This window comes from Pezoporus flaviventris, unplaced genomic scaffold (assembly GCF_033815535.1).
Source record: "Pezoporus flaviventris isolate CSIRO_AGI_PZ_B2104156 unplaced genomic scaffold, CSIRO_AGI_Pfla_v1 ptg000006l, whole genome shotgun sequence".
Classification (NCBI taxonomy): Eukaryota; Metazoa; Chordata; class Aves; order Psittaciformes; family Psittacidae; genus Pezoporus; species Pezoporus flaviventris.
The window spans coordinates 14212350-14231737 of record NW_026892554.1 but is presented as its reverse complement, the minus strand read 5'-3'; the positions used below and the strand labels follow the sequence as shown (position 1 = coordinate 14231737).

At 36.1% G+C, this 19388-nt stretch overlaps 1 protein-coding gene across 12 annotated transcripts in view; it reads left to right on the top strand.

The window, feature by feature from the left end:
- NEDD4 (NEDD4 E3 ubiquitin protein ligase) overlaps positions 1–19388 on the top strand; it is a 58068-nt gene that overhangs the window by 28748 nt on the left and 9932 nt on the right. For 7 of the 12 annotated variants that reach the window (XM_061447025.1, XM_061447026.1, XM_061447022.1 and 4 more), the window contains 13 exons: positions 5051–5101; positions 7928–7989; positions 10627–10729; positions 11036–11205; positions 11786–11903; positions 12031–12198; positions 13972–14037; positions 14650–14769; positions 15202–15408; positions 16195–16272; positions 16511–16565; positions 16656–16714; positions 17606–17671. In XM_061447025.1, the coding sequence (XP_061303009.1) occupies positions 5051–5101; positions 7928–7989; positions 10627–10729; positions 11036–11205; positions 11786–11903; positions 12031–12198; positions 13972–14037; positions 14650–14769; positions 15202–15408; positions 16195–16272; positions 16511–16565; positions 16656–16714; positions 17606–17671 (1323 nt within the window). Of the gene's footprint in view, positions 1–5050; positions 5102–7927; positions 7990–10626; positions 10730–11035; positions 11206–11785; positions 11904–12030; positions 12199–13971; positions 14038–14649; positions 14770–15201; positions 15409–16194; positions 16273–16510; positions 16566–16642; positions 16715–17605; positions 17672–19388 lie in introns of all 12 variants that reach the window. The other 5 variants (XM_061447027.1, XM_061447028.1, XM_061447018.1 and 2 more) reach the window with 3 other exon arrangements.

Here is a 19388-nt window from a genome sequence, read left to right as displayed (position 1 = left end):
AACTTCCCAGAGTGAGACCATGCTGCAGAGATGCTCTGATTGTCTGTCTGCATTGTGGAGGCAAATGGCTTGCCTTTTAATTATTTTTTATTTTTATATTCTGTTTGTTCCCTCCTGCTCTGAATAACAAAAAGCTGTCTGTGTTATGAGTCCTTTGGCTGGGTGTGTTAATTAGCCAGTGAGGTTAACGTCTGTCATATCTGGTGTCTCTGTTTATTTTAGGGAGCAAATTACACATGTGGTTTAATGTTCAATAGAGGTTTACATATTTTTGATTATTTTAAGCTTTACAGTGTTAACTGGTGAAGGTAAAAGTGCACCTGGAATTGGTACTGCATGAGTTTGTTTCCAAACTTTATTTGGAGTCTTCCGATGTGGCACAAAAGCTTCTGCAAACTGATGCAGAAGTTTTCTGGTTCATGCTACTACGAAGTTAACTGACTTGATGTCAGACTTAATTACCAAATTAAATATTTGGTACTGTTTTCTAGTACTTTTTCCAGGTTTGGTTGGTTTAACACAGGAGGCCAAATCTGGATTGGCTCTTCATAAAATGTGATATTCTTGCTTTTTTTATATGGTAGCTTATTTGGCACATATGTCCATAAAACAAAGGGAACTCAAATTCCTGATGAATAAAATATACTCATTACTAACTTTTGACTTGTTCTCTGTTTATGTTGTGCTTAAGTTTGCTTGGTTATATTAGACAACTTCCTGTCTTCCTGTTACCTATGTGAGAATCCTTGTACGCAAAAAAAGGGAAAGCAAGCCATCTGAACTTTCTTTGTTAATAAACTTCTAAGCATAGTGCAAGCTTTCAAAGTAGCAAACACTCAGTGGAGTAATAATTACTGTAGACTAAATATGAACTTCTAAGGTTCTGGTTCTATATAAAAAGTGTAAGCTGTAAGTGGAGAAACAGGTGACACTTTTGCTCTGGTCTTTTTAGAGAAGCAGTTATCTGAAAATATCTGAAGCAGGGAAGAATTAGAGAAAAGAACTTGCGTGTCAGTTCTAAATGCTGTCTGTTAAACAGATGGTGAAACTGCTGAGGCATGTTACACTGACACCTTGCTGTTGAAGCAGCTGGCAGGGCTGAAGGTCCTGCAGAAACACGTGTTGCATAATAGCTGTTGATCTAACAGTACGTATTGTCTCTATTTTGACAATGCTGATAGGTTCTGATGTCTCAGTATTGTACCCAGTTGGCCATAGGTGACAACTAAAAAGAAGTGCCTACATACCATTAAAAATATTCTCCTCACCTTCTGCCTCTCCCCCTTAAAAATACATGAGTCTGTAATGAATTCCACGCATCAAACTATGTCACTTTGCAAGATAGAAACATTACTTTTGGAATCCGAGAACTTGGTAAGATCTTAGCATGATGATTGAATTTTGCATTTTTGAAACTGTTATTTTCCCGTGATGAATAGCACATGCTGGCAGTATTTTATGGAAGAAAATTCACTTTTCTTGATTTAGAGTTCAAGAGAACCAAAGAATATGCTCAGCACAGCATGAGAAGAAAAATTCTTCAAGTTGCTAGTGTAGCTTAGGAAAGTTATTCGGGTTTTTTTTTCGTTCTCATCAAGCTTGTAACTAATGTTGATGTTTGGGTGTTTAAGCAAGAAGAATGTTGGTTTTATAAGGAGTCTATTGAGCTCTTGTTTTCTCAAGCAGCGATAGTCCAGATCACTGTTTGTTTTTTCAATTTGAATTGATACTTATATTCCCTCCAGTAAAAGCGGTACGCTTTCTCATTTGGCCATACTGCTGTAGATTTCTGTGTGAAGGCCGGCTTAGGCACAACACGCTGCCTGTTTAGCCAGAAAAAGACTGGAAATATACTTAGGTTCTAATTCATGCACTAATACTAACAAAAATCAGTCACACAAGTTGGTAGAGAAAATATCTCTTATTTCAGCACCCTGGTCCTGTACAAGAGCTGTTTCAGAAGGCACTGTGATGAATCCAGCAATTAAAAAAAGCATTAAATTCAGTTAACTGTCTTAAAACATAAATTGATAAATTTACAGATTAAAACATAAATGATGAATTGCAGGTAATGTGCTCAGTACTGCTCTTAAGTGTGTGACTCAGATAAGCATGTCTGTTTAAAATCTATTTCTATCCAGTTTCTAATGGAAATTGCAGAAAAATAATCCAAAATCTTAACTGTTAAGGCATATTAAGTATATATTCTTAAAATAGATGAAAATGAGTTTTGGGCTGGATTATATTTGGTGCTTTTCCTTTTTGAGCATTCACTTTGGCATTGCACTACAGTTCTTTAAATGAATTGTATACAGTAGATGTCTGTCCTCACATGTTTTTAATAACTTTATATAGACTAAACCAGTGAATCAGAAAACTAAAAGGCCTCTTTGTTAGTGTACTCTATCATTAATTAAGGTTTATGCACTTACGGTTTGGCAAGCAGAAAGTTTGAGTTCTCTGGCTGTTAAGAAATTAGAAGTTGACGAGAACAACTGACCCACTTGTCCGTCTTGAAAAAACTGTGATGCCTGCTCTCATGAAATGGAGATCCAAACAATTTCAGCTCCATTGGCATTTAATTGTTAATGTGTGCGATGTCTATTTCAGAGGTTCTTTGGCACTTCTTTGAAGGCAGTTAATCAGCTTGTCACAGTGAGGCACATTGCTAAAGAGCATTCCTGCTATCTGATTTATGTGTTAGTTGTTTGGAGGTCAACAAAAATCCTCCACTGGAGGATTTTACTCTCTGGCTGGAGGAGAAAGTACTGTTAAAGGTTGGTTATCGAGGCTAGCTCTGCTAAAAATAGCAGGAGAGGCAGCAGAATAATAAAGTGAATAACAGGAGCGGAGCCCGTACTAAAATAATGCTGGTAACAAACACAATGTTCTGAGGTTTTCTGAAATACAGCAGACTTTTGTCCCACATTCCAGTAATTTATTTGAAAGGCATGTTCCACTTGAGGATTGCCAGGAACTTTACAAATACTAAGCCTTTTAACATGTCTAAGGTATGTGCCGTGCCATTTTAAAAAGAACCTCATAGGCAAAAATGATAGCTATATTTTTCCAGAAGCTTGTGGTCTGTAATAATACAGAAAGTTTTCCTTCAGTAGTTCAGGGAAGCTTCAGACTCTTCAGGTATGAAAACCTGTTGTAGATTTCTATTTCAAATGAGTTTGTGAAGTAAAAACGTGGGTGTTTTGTCTTTATTTCCACTCCCCCTTCAAATCTGAATGTAAGACGTACACGCTACAAATTCAGTCTGAAGGTGCGTCTCTAGATTTCTAGCACCTTATCATCTATGACAAGCTCTGCAGACTGGTTATGCTTTTTTGGAGGTATAACAATTTTGTACAGATGTGAGACACTGGTTCTCCATATACATGTATAATTTAAAGATGAAATGGACAAATGTAAGAGAACACAGCTAAAGAACAAGGTACCAGAATTATTAAAGGAGAAAGAACTGCTTCAAGAAATACTTGTAGCCATTAATGTCAGAGCTATTTGAATGGAGAATGGCTTCGATGGGACAAAAAGTGAGCAGGCTTGGACTGGAGCTTTAATACTTTAGAACATTGTCACTGAAAACTAAAACCATAGTTGTACTGGAAGAGAAGTGAGAGGCCCTAAGGTGAAGGGAATAGGTGTCAGTGAGATGCAGAGCCTCATAGTGGAAAGTTTTTGTGGAAGAAGGCCATCAGGATCCTTGGGTGATGAGTTTGATTAAAAGCTTGTGGTGCACCAGCAGACTTGGGAAAGAACAGGCACCAATTCTTCTGTTAGCTGGAAAAATCAGGAAGATCAGAAACCCAGAGGATGTACACAGGCTATACACGCTGTTGATGACTTCTACAGTTTCTTACTCTGCCAATGCAAAGAAACACTGTCTTGATACAGAGCAGACTTTGAAAATGCCATAGGCTTATACATACCTTTTAAAAATTTCATGCCCTCTTGATCTTAGCACACAGGCAGTGATACGCCTTCATGTTAAATGACCCATGTAATATGTCTTCCTGTTTTGGTGAAGGGTTGCAAAGCCTTTCAGATCACAACTGAACTTGAAACAACATATGCTTCAGTACTGCAGTAAGGAGTCAAGTGAAGTACTTGGGCTGTTGGCAGTGATTATTGGCAAATACTGAAATTACCTGCGTGAATTACTAAAATCTTAATTTCCTTAGCAGGCAAAAATCAGTGATCAAAAGCGAACTGTACAGTGATAACCAGGTATTGTCAGGCCCTCCCCTGGTACAGCAGCATAGGCTGGAGGGAATCAGGCTGCAAAGTTGCTGGAGGCATAGTCTGGTTGTAGTCAGATAGTCCAGGCATCCAAGTCGGGGCAGAATCTTTCAGATTTTAGTTGTTAAAACTGAACTCCACAATGTGTGTAGGCAAGTGGTATTTTTTCATGGATGCAGTGCTTTTTAGTGCATTTTCAAATGTCAACAGGGATGTCAGGCAGGGGGGTAGAGAAAATGACAGACTTGAAGCTCCTGCTGCCGGGCTTTGGGACCATTGGAATTGCTCTGGAACTTCCAAAGCATTTATCACAGATGAAACTTATTTTTGCTTTCCCTCATTTTTAGCCATATAGCTGTATTATTTTGAAAAGAAAAAGAAAAGTTTATGTATGCCGTATAAAGAGGTGCCTAGGCTTACAGAAATTGTCAGGTGCTCCTAAGAGGAGGGTCCTTCAGGGCAATGTTTCTACTGGGAATGCTGATAGTTGTGGTCTTGATGCTGAACAACTCTCTCCTGTTTGATTAGCATTATTCTGTGTGATTTAAATCTCTGTCTAAATCTCTACCCCCAGCTCTCTCAATCCTCATTTATTTTGATGAAGGCTGAACTGTCCAGGTCTCTGAGTGTTGAGTCAATCCGAACTCTTCTGTACAGCAGAAGTCTTATTGTCTGTAATTTAAGAGTGTCTTTAAGTGCTCAGCAAGCATTACTGTGCTATCAGGGCTTTGGAACAATGTTTTTAAAACACTTTGCAACTTTAAACTTTCTGTGTTTTTTTGTTTGTTTTTATTTTCTGTAGACTCGAGATGATTTTCTTGGGCAAGTGGATATTCCTCTTTATCAGTTACCGGTTTGTATTTTTTGTTTGTTTTTGTTTTACAACTGTGAAAGGGAAAAATGATTCTGTATGTAACAGTATTTGTCTTCTAAGGAAGTTAACCTTACTGATAATACAAGTGATTAAATTCTGCTGCTCTGTGGGTTTTCTGTTTTGGTTTTCTTTTGTGAATTTGTTAGGGTTTGTTTTTTTTTTAGTGCTGATATTCATCAGAAGATATAGGTTACCTTGTGATTAGATATTGGTTTCTGCTGCTTACAGGAGTTAGGAGTGCTTTGAGCTTTTTCAAGAATAAAAATGCAAGGTTTGAAACAGTCTTGAAGACAAGAGACTGAAATTGTTGTATTTCTCAAAATACGTTAAAGTATACATTTACTTTTAATATTCCTTATAAGCAGATACAGGAAAGGGTAAGTGGGGAATAGTGGTAAATAGAGCTAGGGCTGCTTTGTACATTCTTTTAATATATATATATATATATATATATATATGGTTTTAGGTTTTGGTTTTGTATTCCTTTTTCAAAGCACATTGTTAGTTTTAAGCAAATATCACCAAGAGCACTGAAATAAGTAAACCTTTTCATTTTCTTCTGAGGTTTCAAAACATTAGCAAATACCAACAGATTTATCAGCAACTGTTTTAGAGACTGAATAACAACCATGGCAGAACCTTTCCAAGGGCAGTTGTTCTTTCATTCCAGTAGGAGCTGTGTCAGGAGTAGTTACAGATAGATCTTGTTTCCCATTGTAACTGGGATATGAGATCACACTAACTCCTTTGCCTCAGTCAGGTGGGTTGGAAAGACTGGCTATAATGTCCCTTTTTAGAGGGCTGACTGTGTTTCCCGTGCCCATTCATAAGCTGGACAGCACTATCTGGACTTAGAGATATTGGTGCATTTCCTTTTTGTTTGTTTTGTCTTAGCATGAATTAATTTATAGAACCTCATTGAATTGTTTTCATGGCAATTTTCTCACCTTTCCTCAAACGCTGGCTTTTTCCTGTCTCCTCTTTCTTTCCATCTTCCTGGTTACTCGTTGTCCTTAACGACTTGGTCTTGCCATCTAAATCCATTCTACTTTACTGGCCCAAATACACGTGGCAGTTTTTTGAAAGTCTTTTGTTTACATGAGTAAATATATCTTGGACAAATCAGTTTATAAATTCTTTACTATAAGCAGTTTTGGTTTTGCTTGATATGATGTAAATACAGACTCTTAGTAACAAGAAGCACTGACACTTGGGAACACTTATAAAGGGCAAATCATCTACAAAGTAAGATAGTTGGCAGATATGATTCTGCTCTTTCCAAACCAAAAATGTATTAATCCAAGTGTAATCTAGCATTGAATCTAAAGCAGCTGTTGTATTTGTAAAGTCATGAAATAATTATAAAACTTAGAGTAAGATGATCTTTTGCTCACCTCTGATGTATTTCCACAGTGTCTGTGTGTTTATGTTGGTAGAAATAATGTAATCCTGGGGAGTGGGGTGTGGAAAGCCCCAAAACCCACAAAGCGAAACCCCAATGTTAATTCAGTTTTAATTTCAAAGAAGTATTTACCTTAGTTGTGAGGTAATTCACATTGCAAGCGTAGGACCTGTTCTTGTGCATTACACCAGTGTAACACACACATCATTACAGGTTGAAAATCTGCATTTTAAGTAAGTGAGGGTGGAACACTTCAACTTGAGTGTAGTATTTCTAAATTGTATTCGTAAGGGCTTACACCAAGATGTCCGAAATGCAAGAGAGCATTTTGTTTCTGAGATTTGATGTAACAGTTATCACATTCAGTAAAATTTAGACAGCTTAATCATAGGACTTTTCATAACAAATTTCAGCAGTTCCAAATAAAATTCTAAAATCTCTCCCTTAATAATGTCTAACCTTTAGATTCTGGGTTTTATGTTTTTTTTTACTTCTTTCTAATCACATAGTGACATAAATTAGGTATTTTTTGAAAATACTGTTACTTTGGTCTTTGAAGATTGCATCATGACCATTGTTCTTAAATAAAAGGCCTACAAGCAAAGCAGTCTCAAGTCTTTCCTTGTATTCTACAGTACTTTTTGAAATGGTTAAAATGTCTTGATTAACAAGCACATAAAGTTACTCCCCAGAATCTGCAAACAGCTGAAAAAGGAGGGGAGGAAAGGGCTCGTGAAAGAGATTGACAAATGTTCCTAAACAAATGGTATTGTAAAAATCAAATGGTTTTGTAAGAACTGCAGAACTTCACATGGATTAGAAATAGTTTTGTCAACCAGAAAAAGAAGTATCTTTGTTTTCTTTAATGATCCCTCGTGTGTTTCTGTACCTGTCTGTGGAATGTGTATTTATAAACTTATGTCAGTTTACTTCTGTGCTTTTTTCTGTTAAGCAACTTCACTGTTGTGAATTGGAACGGAGGTGTTCTCGGAATAGATTCTTCTGTGATTAATTTTATCCCCAAGTCCTAGAAATGTTTTTTTACATGCATTCTGTGTAAAAAATATTTGAAAAATACTGAGGGAGGAAAGAGAAGTTATGGCAGATATTTTAAATGTGAAAATTGAGACTCTGTTTCTTGTTGTCAGGCTTAACAGTTTTTTCCTGTGCTTTAGAAACTGTAATATATGTATACACTGAAAGGTAATTTTTTTTCATGAACTGGGGATTTAGTCTTATAACTAAGATTAAAGCTGGTATTGCTGTTACTGTACCTAAAGCTGTAATTTACGTTTTAAAGTGTTATCTGGCCTGTGAAGAAACTCGCTGTAAATTTCTGATCATTTTCTTTAACTTCAAGTGTTGGGTACAGATTTTTCTTGAAAAAACTTGTCTTATTCCAGACAGAAAATCCAAGTATGGAGAGACCATATACATTTAAGGATTTTGTTCTTCATCCAAGAAGGTTAGTAAATACTCCATAATAATTCTAAGTTTCATATCTAAAAAATGCCGTTATGCAATTGCTTGTACATAGGTAAACACTGTCTATGTTTTTATGTTTTCATGGAAGAAATTTGAGGATCAATGGAGTAAGGTATTTGCGATTCTACTAAAAAGTCAACATTTATGTTCTGCTTTTGGCTGGGATAGAGTTAATTTTCTTCCCAGTAGCTGGTGCAGTGCTGTGTTTTGGCTTTAGTCTGAGAACAGTGCTGACAGCACACCGGTGTTTTAGTTGTTAATAAGGTAAGGCTTACTCTGATCAAGGACTTTAGGATATCATGCTGTGCCAGTGAGGAGGGGCACATGAAGCCTGGAGGAAACAGAGACAGGACACCTGACCCAAACTAGCCAAAGGGGTATTCCATACCACAGCACGTCATGCCCAGTATAGACACTGGAGAGAGTTACCCGGAAGGCCCAGATCACTGCTCGGGTCGGGCTGGGTATCTGTCAGCGAGCGGTGAGCAATTGTATTGTGCATCACTTGTGTTTATTGTTGCGTTTTTTTTCCCTTTACCCTTTAGTTTTATATTCTCTCCCCTTGTTGTTTCCCTTATCATTATTATTAATGATGGTAGTAGTAATATATTATACTTTACTTACTAAACTGTACTTATCTCAGCCTGTGGGTTTTACATTCCTTTGGTTCTCCTTCCCATCCCACTCAGGAAGGGGGGACCGTGAGTGAGTAGCTACATGGTACTTAGCTACCAGCTGGATTTAAACCGCAACAATTTGTTTAAATACTTACAGACAATTTCATAAGAATAAACCATTTTTTCTTCAGGCCATGGTATAATTCATTTTATAACTTCATCTGAACCAGTTTACTGTTTTGCTGAACAGTGAAATTGGGCACCAGTATTACCCTGTAACTCTTTTATCCCTTCAACTTGAAATTGTTTCCTGCCTTCCTGTTTCTTTTGTTTGCCCATTTCATGTAAGCAGTTTCATCTGACCTTAATTATAAGCAGAACTTATATTTAAAAACTTAAACTGAAAAGCTGCTTAACATTTAAGACCTGTGTTTAAAAAAAAAAAGATTTTTTTTTTCCAATTCTGTTAGTGTTACTTGTTACAGGTTTGGTTTTAAAATGTAGATTTTTAACCTAAATCTGAGCAGTTATAAGAAATCTGTATTGAAATAAAATACATAAAATGCATGTCTATTTTTTCAGATAATAGGTTCCAATTTAGAAATAACATCAGAACATGTGGGATCTATAGGTCTTTCTCAGCCACATTGGTAGCAAAAGTATTTTACAGTTCTTAACTTTGAGCAGATCAATTGTTTTAACAGAATTAGTGACTGTCAAGTTTCATTCTGATCTCCTGTTTTTCTGAATATTACATTTCCTATCCTATAAATGAATCAAGAGTAATATTTATTGTCTCTACATAAATTAACTTCAGTTGCTTGTTAGTCAAGAATCTGATCTCTTCTTGTAGTGGCTACCACGGGAATTGGGCAGTGCTCTGTAGTGCCACAGGTTTGGGCACTTTTCTGCCTGAAAATCTTATTGTAACAACTTTTAGGCGCTTTAGTGTTGCTAACGCATGTTCTTCAGTTTTGCCCATATTTGCTTTTACTGATGAATATTAATAATAAGGTTACTACCTTTCCAATACCTCAAGCTGAGTAAGAATTATTAGTATGTTAATCCTCAAATGCAGTACTTTACTTTATTGTATTGGAAAAAAAGAGAGTAAGCTAATTCTGTCAAAGAGATATGGGCCTTTCTGAAACTAAAATGCAGTCTGAATGAACATGTTTATAAACCACTGTGTTTCTAAATCAACATGAATATTTTTATGGATAGCAGAAAATCTAATTCACTTTTTTTGCATGGCAACAAACAAAAACCCCAAACCCAAAGCATGAGATCTTAGTGATGTGAATTGGTTTGGTTTTTTTTGTTAGTATTTTTTTTGTTGTTTTTTTTTCTTTTTGGTCTTTATTAAGATCATGTGCAGGCATCCGGTTCACTCAGTATTTTCAGGATTCTTTTTTGGTGGGTTTCTTTTTTTTGGGACAGGGGTGTTTGTCTTTTGGTTTTTGTTTTTTTTAATATACCTATAGTCAAATGGATGAGATAATTCGGCAGGTTTCTTTTCCAAGTGCAAAAACTAAATAAAATCAATATGGGGAAATCCTGTTTTCAAGCTTCTAATGAGGCATTAAGATAAACACAGCGAGGCAGATGCTGAAGTATCAGCTTGCTGTAACTTAAAATTCTAGGCAAAGTAGTCCTATATAATGCTTGATAGATTGTCTGCATGCAGTCAAATGATCATAATTATATGAATGAAATTGTCATGATTCATACTTTCTTGTTCTTGTTATTCATTGGTTACTAGTGAAGTTTTCCAAAGAGTGTGTTGGAAAGAAAGGTTTCTAGTTGTGGTGCATAAATCTAAGGGTTTTCAGAAGTCTGAAAACTCAATATCGTTATTTATCTTCATTAAATTGTAAAAAGCCAAGTTTGTGTTGAAAGACTTAAAAGGAATCCTTTAGCAGTGCTTTTTCAGCTGTTTTTATTTCCAGGTAACAATTTAACAAGTGCACAACTAGAATGTTTTATTTTCTCTTCTGCAGCCATAAATCAAGAGTTAAAGGCCACCTTCGATTAAAAATGACATACTTACCTAAAAGCAATGGGTCTGAAGAAGAAACCACAGAACAGGCAGAAGAATTAGAGGTGGGAAAGACATATTTGTTGCTGAAAAATCTAGCAAATGTCTTCAGCTGTTAAGGATGGTTATAGTAAAAATGGATGTTAGGAATCACAAAACTGTAAATAGTGTTTTAAACAGAAGGCGATTGCTTGTATCTTGGAAGTTGTAAGACTGCACAAAAATTCTGGAGTGTTTTTTCTGACTAAAGGAGTGGGTTTGTCAGTATGCCTAAAAAAAGAACACATACGTTAGGCTTTTGGGTTTGATCTGGTACTGACTTACCATATGTCTATTAGTAATATTAATGTAGTTAATATTATATCTCCCAGCCTGGATGGATTATATTGGACCAACCAGATGCTGCTAGCCAGCCACAGCAGCAGCAGCAGGAATCTCCTCCGCTGCCTTCAGGCTGGGAAGAAAGGCAAGACATCCTCGGGAGGACCTACTATGTCAATCACGAATTCAGAAGAACACAGTGGAAAAGACCAACTGCTCAGTATGTCTTTTGGCCTGAAAATTCAGGTCTTATATTAACTAGTGTAACTAGTTCACTCTAGTTATAGTGACAGCAAGGACAGCCAGAAAATGAACAGCTTGAGAATTAGTAGAGAGCTTTTCCATGACTTAACCTTCAAGCCCATGTGTAATGATCACTGGTTAATGGTCATTTTAACCGCACGGTATTCTTTCTGTTTTCTGGAAGCATGCATTCAAATAGAAACTGGTTGCAATTGTAAGAGATAGTATCTACAGAAATGGAAAGGAATTCATTTTCCAGCTCTGAACCTGGTTCCTCCTTCCCAACAGGCACTGCATTAAATTATTTACCTTGGTTTTTTTTTTAATTGTAGTGCTTTTTCTTAGTGTGTGAATTACAAAAATAATTCCGGGACTGCTCTCTGTTTCTTAGTTATGCTTCATGTGGACGTGAGTGCTTATTCTTTTTAAACACTTTGCATTAATTTTCACAGCTCACTGTGTCTTTTCCTTTTGTGTGTTTTTGCTGTTAGCCTAGCTTACTGTTGAAAGGTAAAACATGGCTACTGTGTGCTGACTTCCCTCCCTTCCTCCAACAGGGACAATGTAGCTGTTGCAGACATTGGTAGCGTGCAGTTGGAGGCCCAGCATGTGTTCACTCATCGTCGACAGATATCAGAGGATACAGAAAATCTCGACAACAGAGATTCCCCCGAGGTGAAAACAATCTCTGAATGTTTCTGAAATGCAGTTAACTTTTTTATCTAATCAAAAAGCTGGTCTTAACTATTTGTGACTTGGAACTACTTTGTAAAATTATTTTTTCTTTATTTTCTTTTTAAAGAGCTGGGAAATTATAACTGAAGATGAGGCAACAATGTATAGCAATCAGAACCTTCAAATACCTCTCTCTCAGAGTAATTCTGACATACAGACTCATCTTGCAGAAGAATTGAATGCCAGACTTACTACCTCTGGAAGTTCAGCTACTGGCCAGTCAGCCACCTATACTGTAAGTTATTTTTCTCATTGTTCTAATGGATAGAAATATCTACAATATTTTGCTCAAAATGTTACTACTGATAGATCCATAAATACTTAATTTCATCTCAAATACAGAGGATTTAAGATTTTTTTTTAAACTGGAACAGTTTAAAAAGCAAACATTTTATTCTTACCTACTTCACTTATGTGAATTTCTGCCTGAGATTGAAACAGACTTGCATGAACTGTTTTACAGTCTGTAAATCTACCCTTTCTACTGTCATACTGAATGCTGAAAACTACAGATGAAGGAAGCTATATCCTAAAAGCTTATTTCTAAAGGAGTTGTGCTGTATTAGTTACTTTTTCCACTAGGACAAGTTTATTTTTCATTGTGAATATTGGCAGAAAGGTTTATGATTGGTCTGAGTAAAACTGGTACCTCCGTAGCAGTGAAAATGGGACCTTGCTCATGCAGTTCCACAGCCGTGTGCCAGTCAGGAAACTTGTGTGATCTCTCAGTGAGTCTGTTCAGCTTGCCAGCCCAGCAGAAAACTATTCTCTTTTTTCCTCTCAGCTCTGTTTTTATTTGCAGTTAGCAAGCTGAAACAGCATGCTGTTTTGTCTGATAAATAAGATGGTGGCAAAGGGGAAGCAGCAGGAGTACATAGCCAGGAGTGAGGCATGTCTTTTTGGTGGTAGCAAGCAATTAAATATGCTCAGCTGTCTTGTGAAACCCGAGCTCTACAAACAGCCTGGTAACCTGATACGTGACTTGAGAAATCCACTGTCCATTCAGGAAAGCCTATAGAGGTGACCCAGACCATCCAGTCTGTAAGGTTGTGGTATTTAAATAGAATCATTAGCTTTTGTGATGCTGAGAATGCCATTTCAAATGGAAATTTGGAGTTGACTGGTTTTCTAAGTTGGTACAAAAGCATCATTAGTGTTGCTAGAAACAGCAAAGTGAAAGTAACAAGACTTTACTGGATCTCTGCTATTCAGAATCCTGTGGATAACAAGAAAACTCTTATTTCAGCTTGCTTGGGTGGCCTAAGCGAAGGAAAGAGGCAGATGTTCAAATTATTTGCGCGAGCCAGCTAGAATGACAATCTTGCCTCTTTTTACCTTCATCACCCCAAAGAAAAAGCTAAAAAAACTTAATTATACTTTTTTCTTTTAAATATTCTTAAAAGAGTACATGGAGAGGTAACAGTCCTTCAAATCATCTGGGAAGTTCTGGAGCAAGATGAAATACCGTTGCTTAATTGTAGCAGATGAAATCTAAATATGATTCTAGGCTGAAAGGTGGATGCTTACAGAAAGTCCAGGGATTAAGTTACTCTTCTCAAACTGAATGTCTCAGACTCTCAAATCGTGTCATTATTGACTTAATCTAATCTCTGAAAAGTTACATTAGCCCTGATCAATCACAGGCTTTAGTGTACTGTGACAGGGTAATGTAGTAAGTTCTATACTGTAAATTCAATTTAATGCAACTGCTTATAATTAACTCCAGTATTTTACATGTGAAAACATCTGTTGTTAGGGTTTTCAGAACTTTCACAAGCCTCTATTTTCTGTTTAAAGGTTATAATAGAGTGTGGAACTTAGTATTTGTAGGAGTATGAAAACAGGAGTTTCCAAAATACTAGATTTGATTGATGTTTCAGAACAAGTAAGACACTTTGTTCAAGATGAAAACTGTAATATTTAAAGTGTGGTAACCATTGTTGACCGTTTGCTGCCGTCCTTAAAGTTGCAATAATAACTAATGTGTCATTCCTCTTTACTACTTCAGAACCATTCCAGCAGAAGAGGGAGTCTGCAAACATACAGAGTTGAAGAGCAGCCTGCACATCCAGTGGTATGTCATTTTCCCCAGAGAAACACAGGCTTGGGTAGCAGAGAAGCTGGAGGAGTTTTTAATTTAAAACTGTTTCTTACGCGCTGATATTTTAAATGAGATTTGGCCTTTGCTTCTGGCAGCTGTCCTAACAAAATTGCAGTTATGAGTCTAGCAAGATTGGAGTTCGGTTATAAAGCTTTCATGTTCCAACTTTGTGATTTTAATTTATCATTAGCTTAATGCATGCAGAAGGAAGTAGTCTTCCCACGACGACAGTAGTTTTATTTTGCAAATTGTTTGCTTTGTAATTAAAAGCTGTACCACCATTCTTACATTATGTTTTCATGGTGATGCTGCAAACTAAGCCGAAGTATTAGGGGATCAGCTTATACCTAAACTAGGTATACATATGATTCCTTTTAGATGAGGAGCTTGAATATAAAAAACCCTGTTACTTCATACTGTTCAGTAAGGACTTAAAAACTGCTTTTCTATTTTATTTAGTTTGTGAAAATCATGAACCTTCTGAGTTACGGTCTTGTTTTGTTGTTTTAATTGGGTAGAGGAAAGCCTTTTTGGTCAATTTCATAGTTTTCTTAATGTTTTTCTTCTGTTATCGTTAATATTTAGTTACTGCCTACTTCATCTGGATTACCCCCAGGCTGGGAAGAACGACAAGATGAAAAAGGGAGGTCATATTATATAGATCACAATTCTAGAACCACTACCTGGGTAAAACCAGTTGTACAGGTACTGTCTGTCTTCTGATTTATTAATATTTGTAATCATTCAACCATTTAAGCATTTCACATAATAGAAGTAAAGTTTAGGGAAGTCTTTGAAATGAAAAAAGGCATAAACTGGTAACGCACTACATAAAATATGTGAGAGAATGCAACAAGAGTTAGGAACAGTAATATTTATGGCAAGTCACTCTATTATCAATGTACATGAAAGCCTTCTGGAGGGTGATAGCTGATGAGAAACCGTAAAGACTTCTTTTAACCTTTGAACCATATGCAGTGATTGCTAGTCAATGTTGTTGATATTAGACTGAAATCTGTATAGTGTCTGGCACTTGCTTTATGAAGCTTCTTTCATGAGTCAAAACACAGGTTAATAGAAAAAATACATTGTTCTACAAGGCTTTGATTTGATACTTTTTTTTATCATTTACCATAGACTGCTGTGGAAACAGGTCAGTTGTCAGCTACACAAAGCATTTCTATGGGAAGACAATCACAAGCAACATCAAGTGATTCATCACAACAGTCTTCCCAGCAGCAGCCTGAAATGGAGCAAGGATTTCTCCCTAAAGGCTGGGAAGTTCGACATGCACCTAATGGGAGACCATTCTTTATTGACCACAATACCAAAACTACAACATGGGTAATGGAAAACTGCTCTTGTGGACTGAAATTACAGTTCAAGCCAAAGCTTTGCTGCTTTCAGCAAGCTTCTCTAGATTTCTTTAGTGCCAAGATAGCTGTGTCACGTCCCTTAAGGAACATATGTAAAATAAAAATGCAAAGTCATTTACATTATCTGTCATGAGTAGAACATGATGAATTTTACAAACTGTATGGGTACTTGAAAGTTTAGGTTGGAAGGAAGAAAATACTGATGCGTGTAGGAATTTGTTTTGCAGACATAAAGCATCTCCTACATGACACTTCTGTCATAACTATGAAATTATGATAGCTTATATGTCCTGTTAACAGAAATCGGTTTTGTGAACTTACCTTCTACAGGAAATTCATTACCATGAATTTGTCACGTGGTTCAGTGCACAGTGCAGATTCCTGTGAAAAGCAGGCCAGGTGTAGCTACAATATGGATGAGGGAGTTGTATAGCTACAGTTCCGCAGAGTGGCACTGCACACCACTAGGGAGTGTTTATGGACTTCAGCATTTACAGAGTAGGTCTGTATTACTGTCAGTGAATGAGAAACAGAGAAATGCATTAAATTGATTCAAAATTAATATTAATTTCTTCAGGATTATGGAAAGACCAAATTTTACACAAACACCTTCTCCCTATGTAGCTGTATAGAATATGCAACAACTATCCAGATGGTACTTGGCATATTCTTTACCCAATCAGTAATAAAGATGAAAGTATTAAAAGCAAAACTACAGAAGGATTGTAACATGCTGCTTGTTTTGTTTTCAAAGGAAGATCCAAGACTGAAAATTTCTGCTCATCCGAGGAGAAAGACTTCCCTAGATCCAGTAGACCTGGGTCCATTACCAGTGAGTAAACAGTTTTAACCTTTTTTTGCAGATACAACAATTTAACTACTTCAGTTAGCCCTATAGAAACTTGCACATGAGAAAATGCAGCCTGCTTTTTTATACCAAAAATACTGTATTTTAAACTCCAGTGCTGAGGGTAGATGGAAAGGAGGAATGCCTCCAACTGCAGATCATGCTGAGTTGTATGAAAACTATACAGCCCGAAATTTGTAATAAAAGTGTGTCCTTCTTACAGCCAGGGTGGGAAGAAAGAACTCACACAGATGGAAGAATATTCTTCATAAACCACAGTACGTGTAATGTAGTGTTCTCCACCCACTCATCATCGTAAATCTGAACATTAGCTAAATTAGTGGAACTAATTCAGAAATGTCTTGCAGATACAAAGAAAACACAGTGGGAGGATCCCCGACTGCAGAATGTGGCAATAACTGGACCAGTAAGCTTTTGTTATGTAGCTTTATGTATTTTTCAGGAATATTGTTAATAGAATTCAAACAAACTCGTCGTTTATCAGATATTCAGTCTAGAAGATGAAACTTCCAGGGTGTTTAAGCAAGGCATTTTCATTTCTTGATTTCAGGACTGTTTAGAAAGCTTTTGGTGGAAATGTTTTTTAAAATGCCAGAAAGAAAAATCAGTTTCCACAGTAGCTGGAAAGTTTGGGGGCTTGAAGCAGACAAATATTATTTTTTATCCACAGTGTCAAAAAAAAAAAAAAAAAGTCTTTAAAAGGAATTAAATTAATTTCCAACTGAAAAATAATTATCTAGCCTTGACACTTAATCCGAAGTGCAAAATTACCAGGACTAATTGCAAAGACGGTGCACGTTATAATTATAGATGGGTTTTAGTGTTCAGCTGATATCTGTGTTTATTAATAGCCTGCATATGTAAACAACCTTCTCTGTCCATGGAAAATAGAGGTGATTGTAGCCAGGTCTGTCATGATACAGCAGGGAAGGACTATGCGTTATGTAAGTCACCAAAAGCATTTTGGTCACTTTGATCTGGGTCAGTCAGTGATCTGATTCACATCAGCTAATAGTAAAGTACAGGATAAATCCTATGGAACAGTAAAGTATAGGATAAATCCTATCAGAACAAATGATCTGAACAGAGAAGTACTTTTCGTTCCAGATGTTTTGAACTGTCTGTATTTATAAACTGGAAGTCTCCATTTATGCTTAGTAAAAAATACATTCCTGTTTTCTCAGAATTTAAATGCATTTGTCTGTTTTTCATAAATATAGACTAGTTTCTGTTACATGAATTGGTAGAATATTTCAAGCACGTTTTTTTCTTTGTTTTTCTTTTCTTCTCCCCAAAGGCTGTGCCTTACTCCAGGGACTATAAGCGGAAGTATGAGTTCTTCAGAAAGAAATTGAAGAAACAGGTTAGTAATCAGTAGGAATCCAGTAGAAGATTAAGAAACTTACAGCCCCAAACAAAGGAAAGCTTAGGTTACAGTGAAAAGAAATTGAATTTTGTAACCTGCTTATGGCTGTTAAGTTTACTGTCAGATCGCAAATACAGTTGTGAAGCAGTGACTTGGTAATGATTAGAGTTTAATCTAACAGCAGAATTGGTGACTTTATGCAGTGTTGAGACTGAGTAATCTAATTGAGAAAGTAGAAATTCTAAAAGGTTAAAATAACTCGTGAACTTGGAAGTAGGCTGGCAACAGAAAAGTTTGGAAATCGCTGATCTAGCATACTAGTTTTTGGAACTCAGCATACGGAAATACAAGTTCTCAGAATAGATTTTAGACTGTCCAGATTGAAATTGGTACTGTCATCTTGATCAGGCTAAGTGATTGCAGTAAATTCTTATAGCTTTAAAATCTTAAGTTTATGAATCTCATTTGCAAGTTCTAGTTTGAAGTGGCAGTGCCAGATATATTTATAACACATAGCATAAAAGACTCTAAATAGCATCTGGATATTAGGATAACAATGAGTCTCTGCAGAACTGCAGTCAAATTTGGTATCCTTGAGAGATATTTTACATATATAAATACAGCCTTTGAGTTTAGACCCCCTAGTTCACCTTTATCTACCAAGTCTGTCTCTATCCTGTCTCTGTGTTTTGAACTGACATGTAAATTGCATGCAATTATATATGCACCTCACTTTTTGAGTTCCAAGTCAAACAAGCCTGGCATTCATTCAAATGTCATTATCCTAATCTGAGAAGTGATAGACAGCTTAGCCACGCAAAGTAATTGTACTCATTAAAGAACTAAATACATGTCTAGATTTTAAAGCATAGGTTACTATTGCCTTTTAAACATTCACAAATACCTAAATGACAATTTAGGGTTAGGGATTGATTTATATTGAGATTAAATTATTGAATACTATTTTAATCAGCAAAGTTTGGTTTCAGGAATTGATTTTATTATTGCTTAAGCTTTTTTTGTTTTAATCCTAAAAATTTCATTTGCAACTAAAGGCAGGAGTTTTTAACTTTTTTTTTAATTTAGAGGTGTTTACTGCTTTCTGAAATGGTGAAAAAGACCTATAGATTTCAACCACCATCTAAATAGGGAGATGGTAGTGTAAAGTATTTTGTAATGTGGAAAATGGCAAATAATGTGCTCCCCCACCCCAAGCAATTATTTTTTGCTTATAGTTTGGATCAAGCTGCTGTTGGATATAAATAGGCATTACATTTAATTGCAGCATTCTAGGTGGGGTTTTTTGTAATTTAAGCTAGACTATTTAAGGAGTATAAGAAAATAAAAAGGAAACATATCCAAACATGTGCTCTTCCGAGTGATTTATGAAATACTTCTGCATTCAAAAATTCAGTATTTCTACTTGGTGTGTTCTTTGAAATTTGAAATATATTGAGTTTCATTGCATCATCCTCATCTAGTCATAGAGAAACACGAGATGAAATTTCCTGTCCCCACTTTCACTGAATTTCTCAATTTTGCCTGAAGCAATTGCTGAAATAAACTGGCTGAAAACAATAATTTAATGATTCAACAGAGTTTTAGTCCTGGTTTATTAGGGATTTACTCTGAGTGGGTTTGTTTTTTTTTTGGTGTTCTTTTTTGTTTGTTTTTTTTTAAATTGAGCTTAAATTATGATGAATTTTCATTGTTA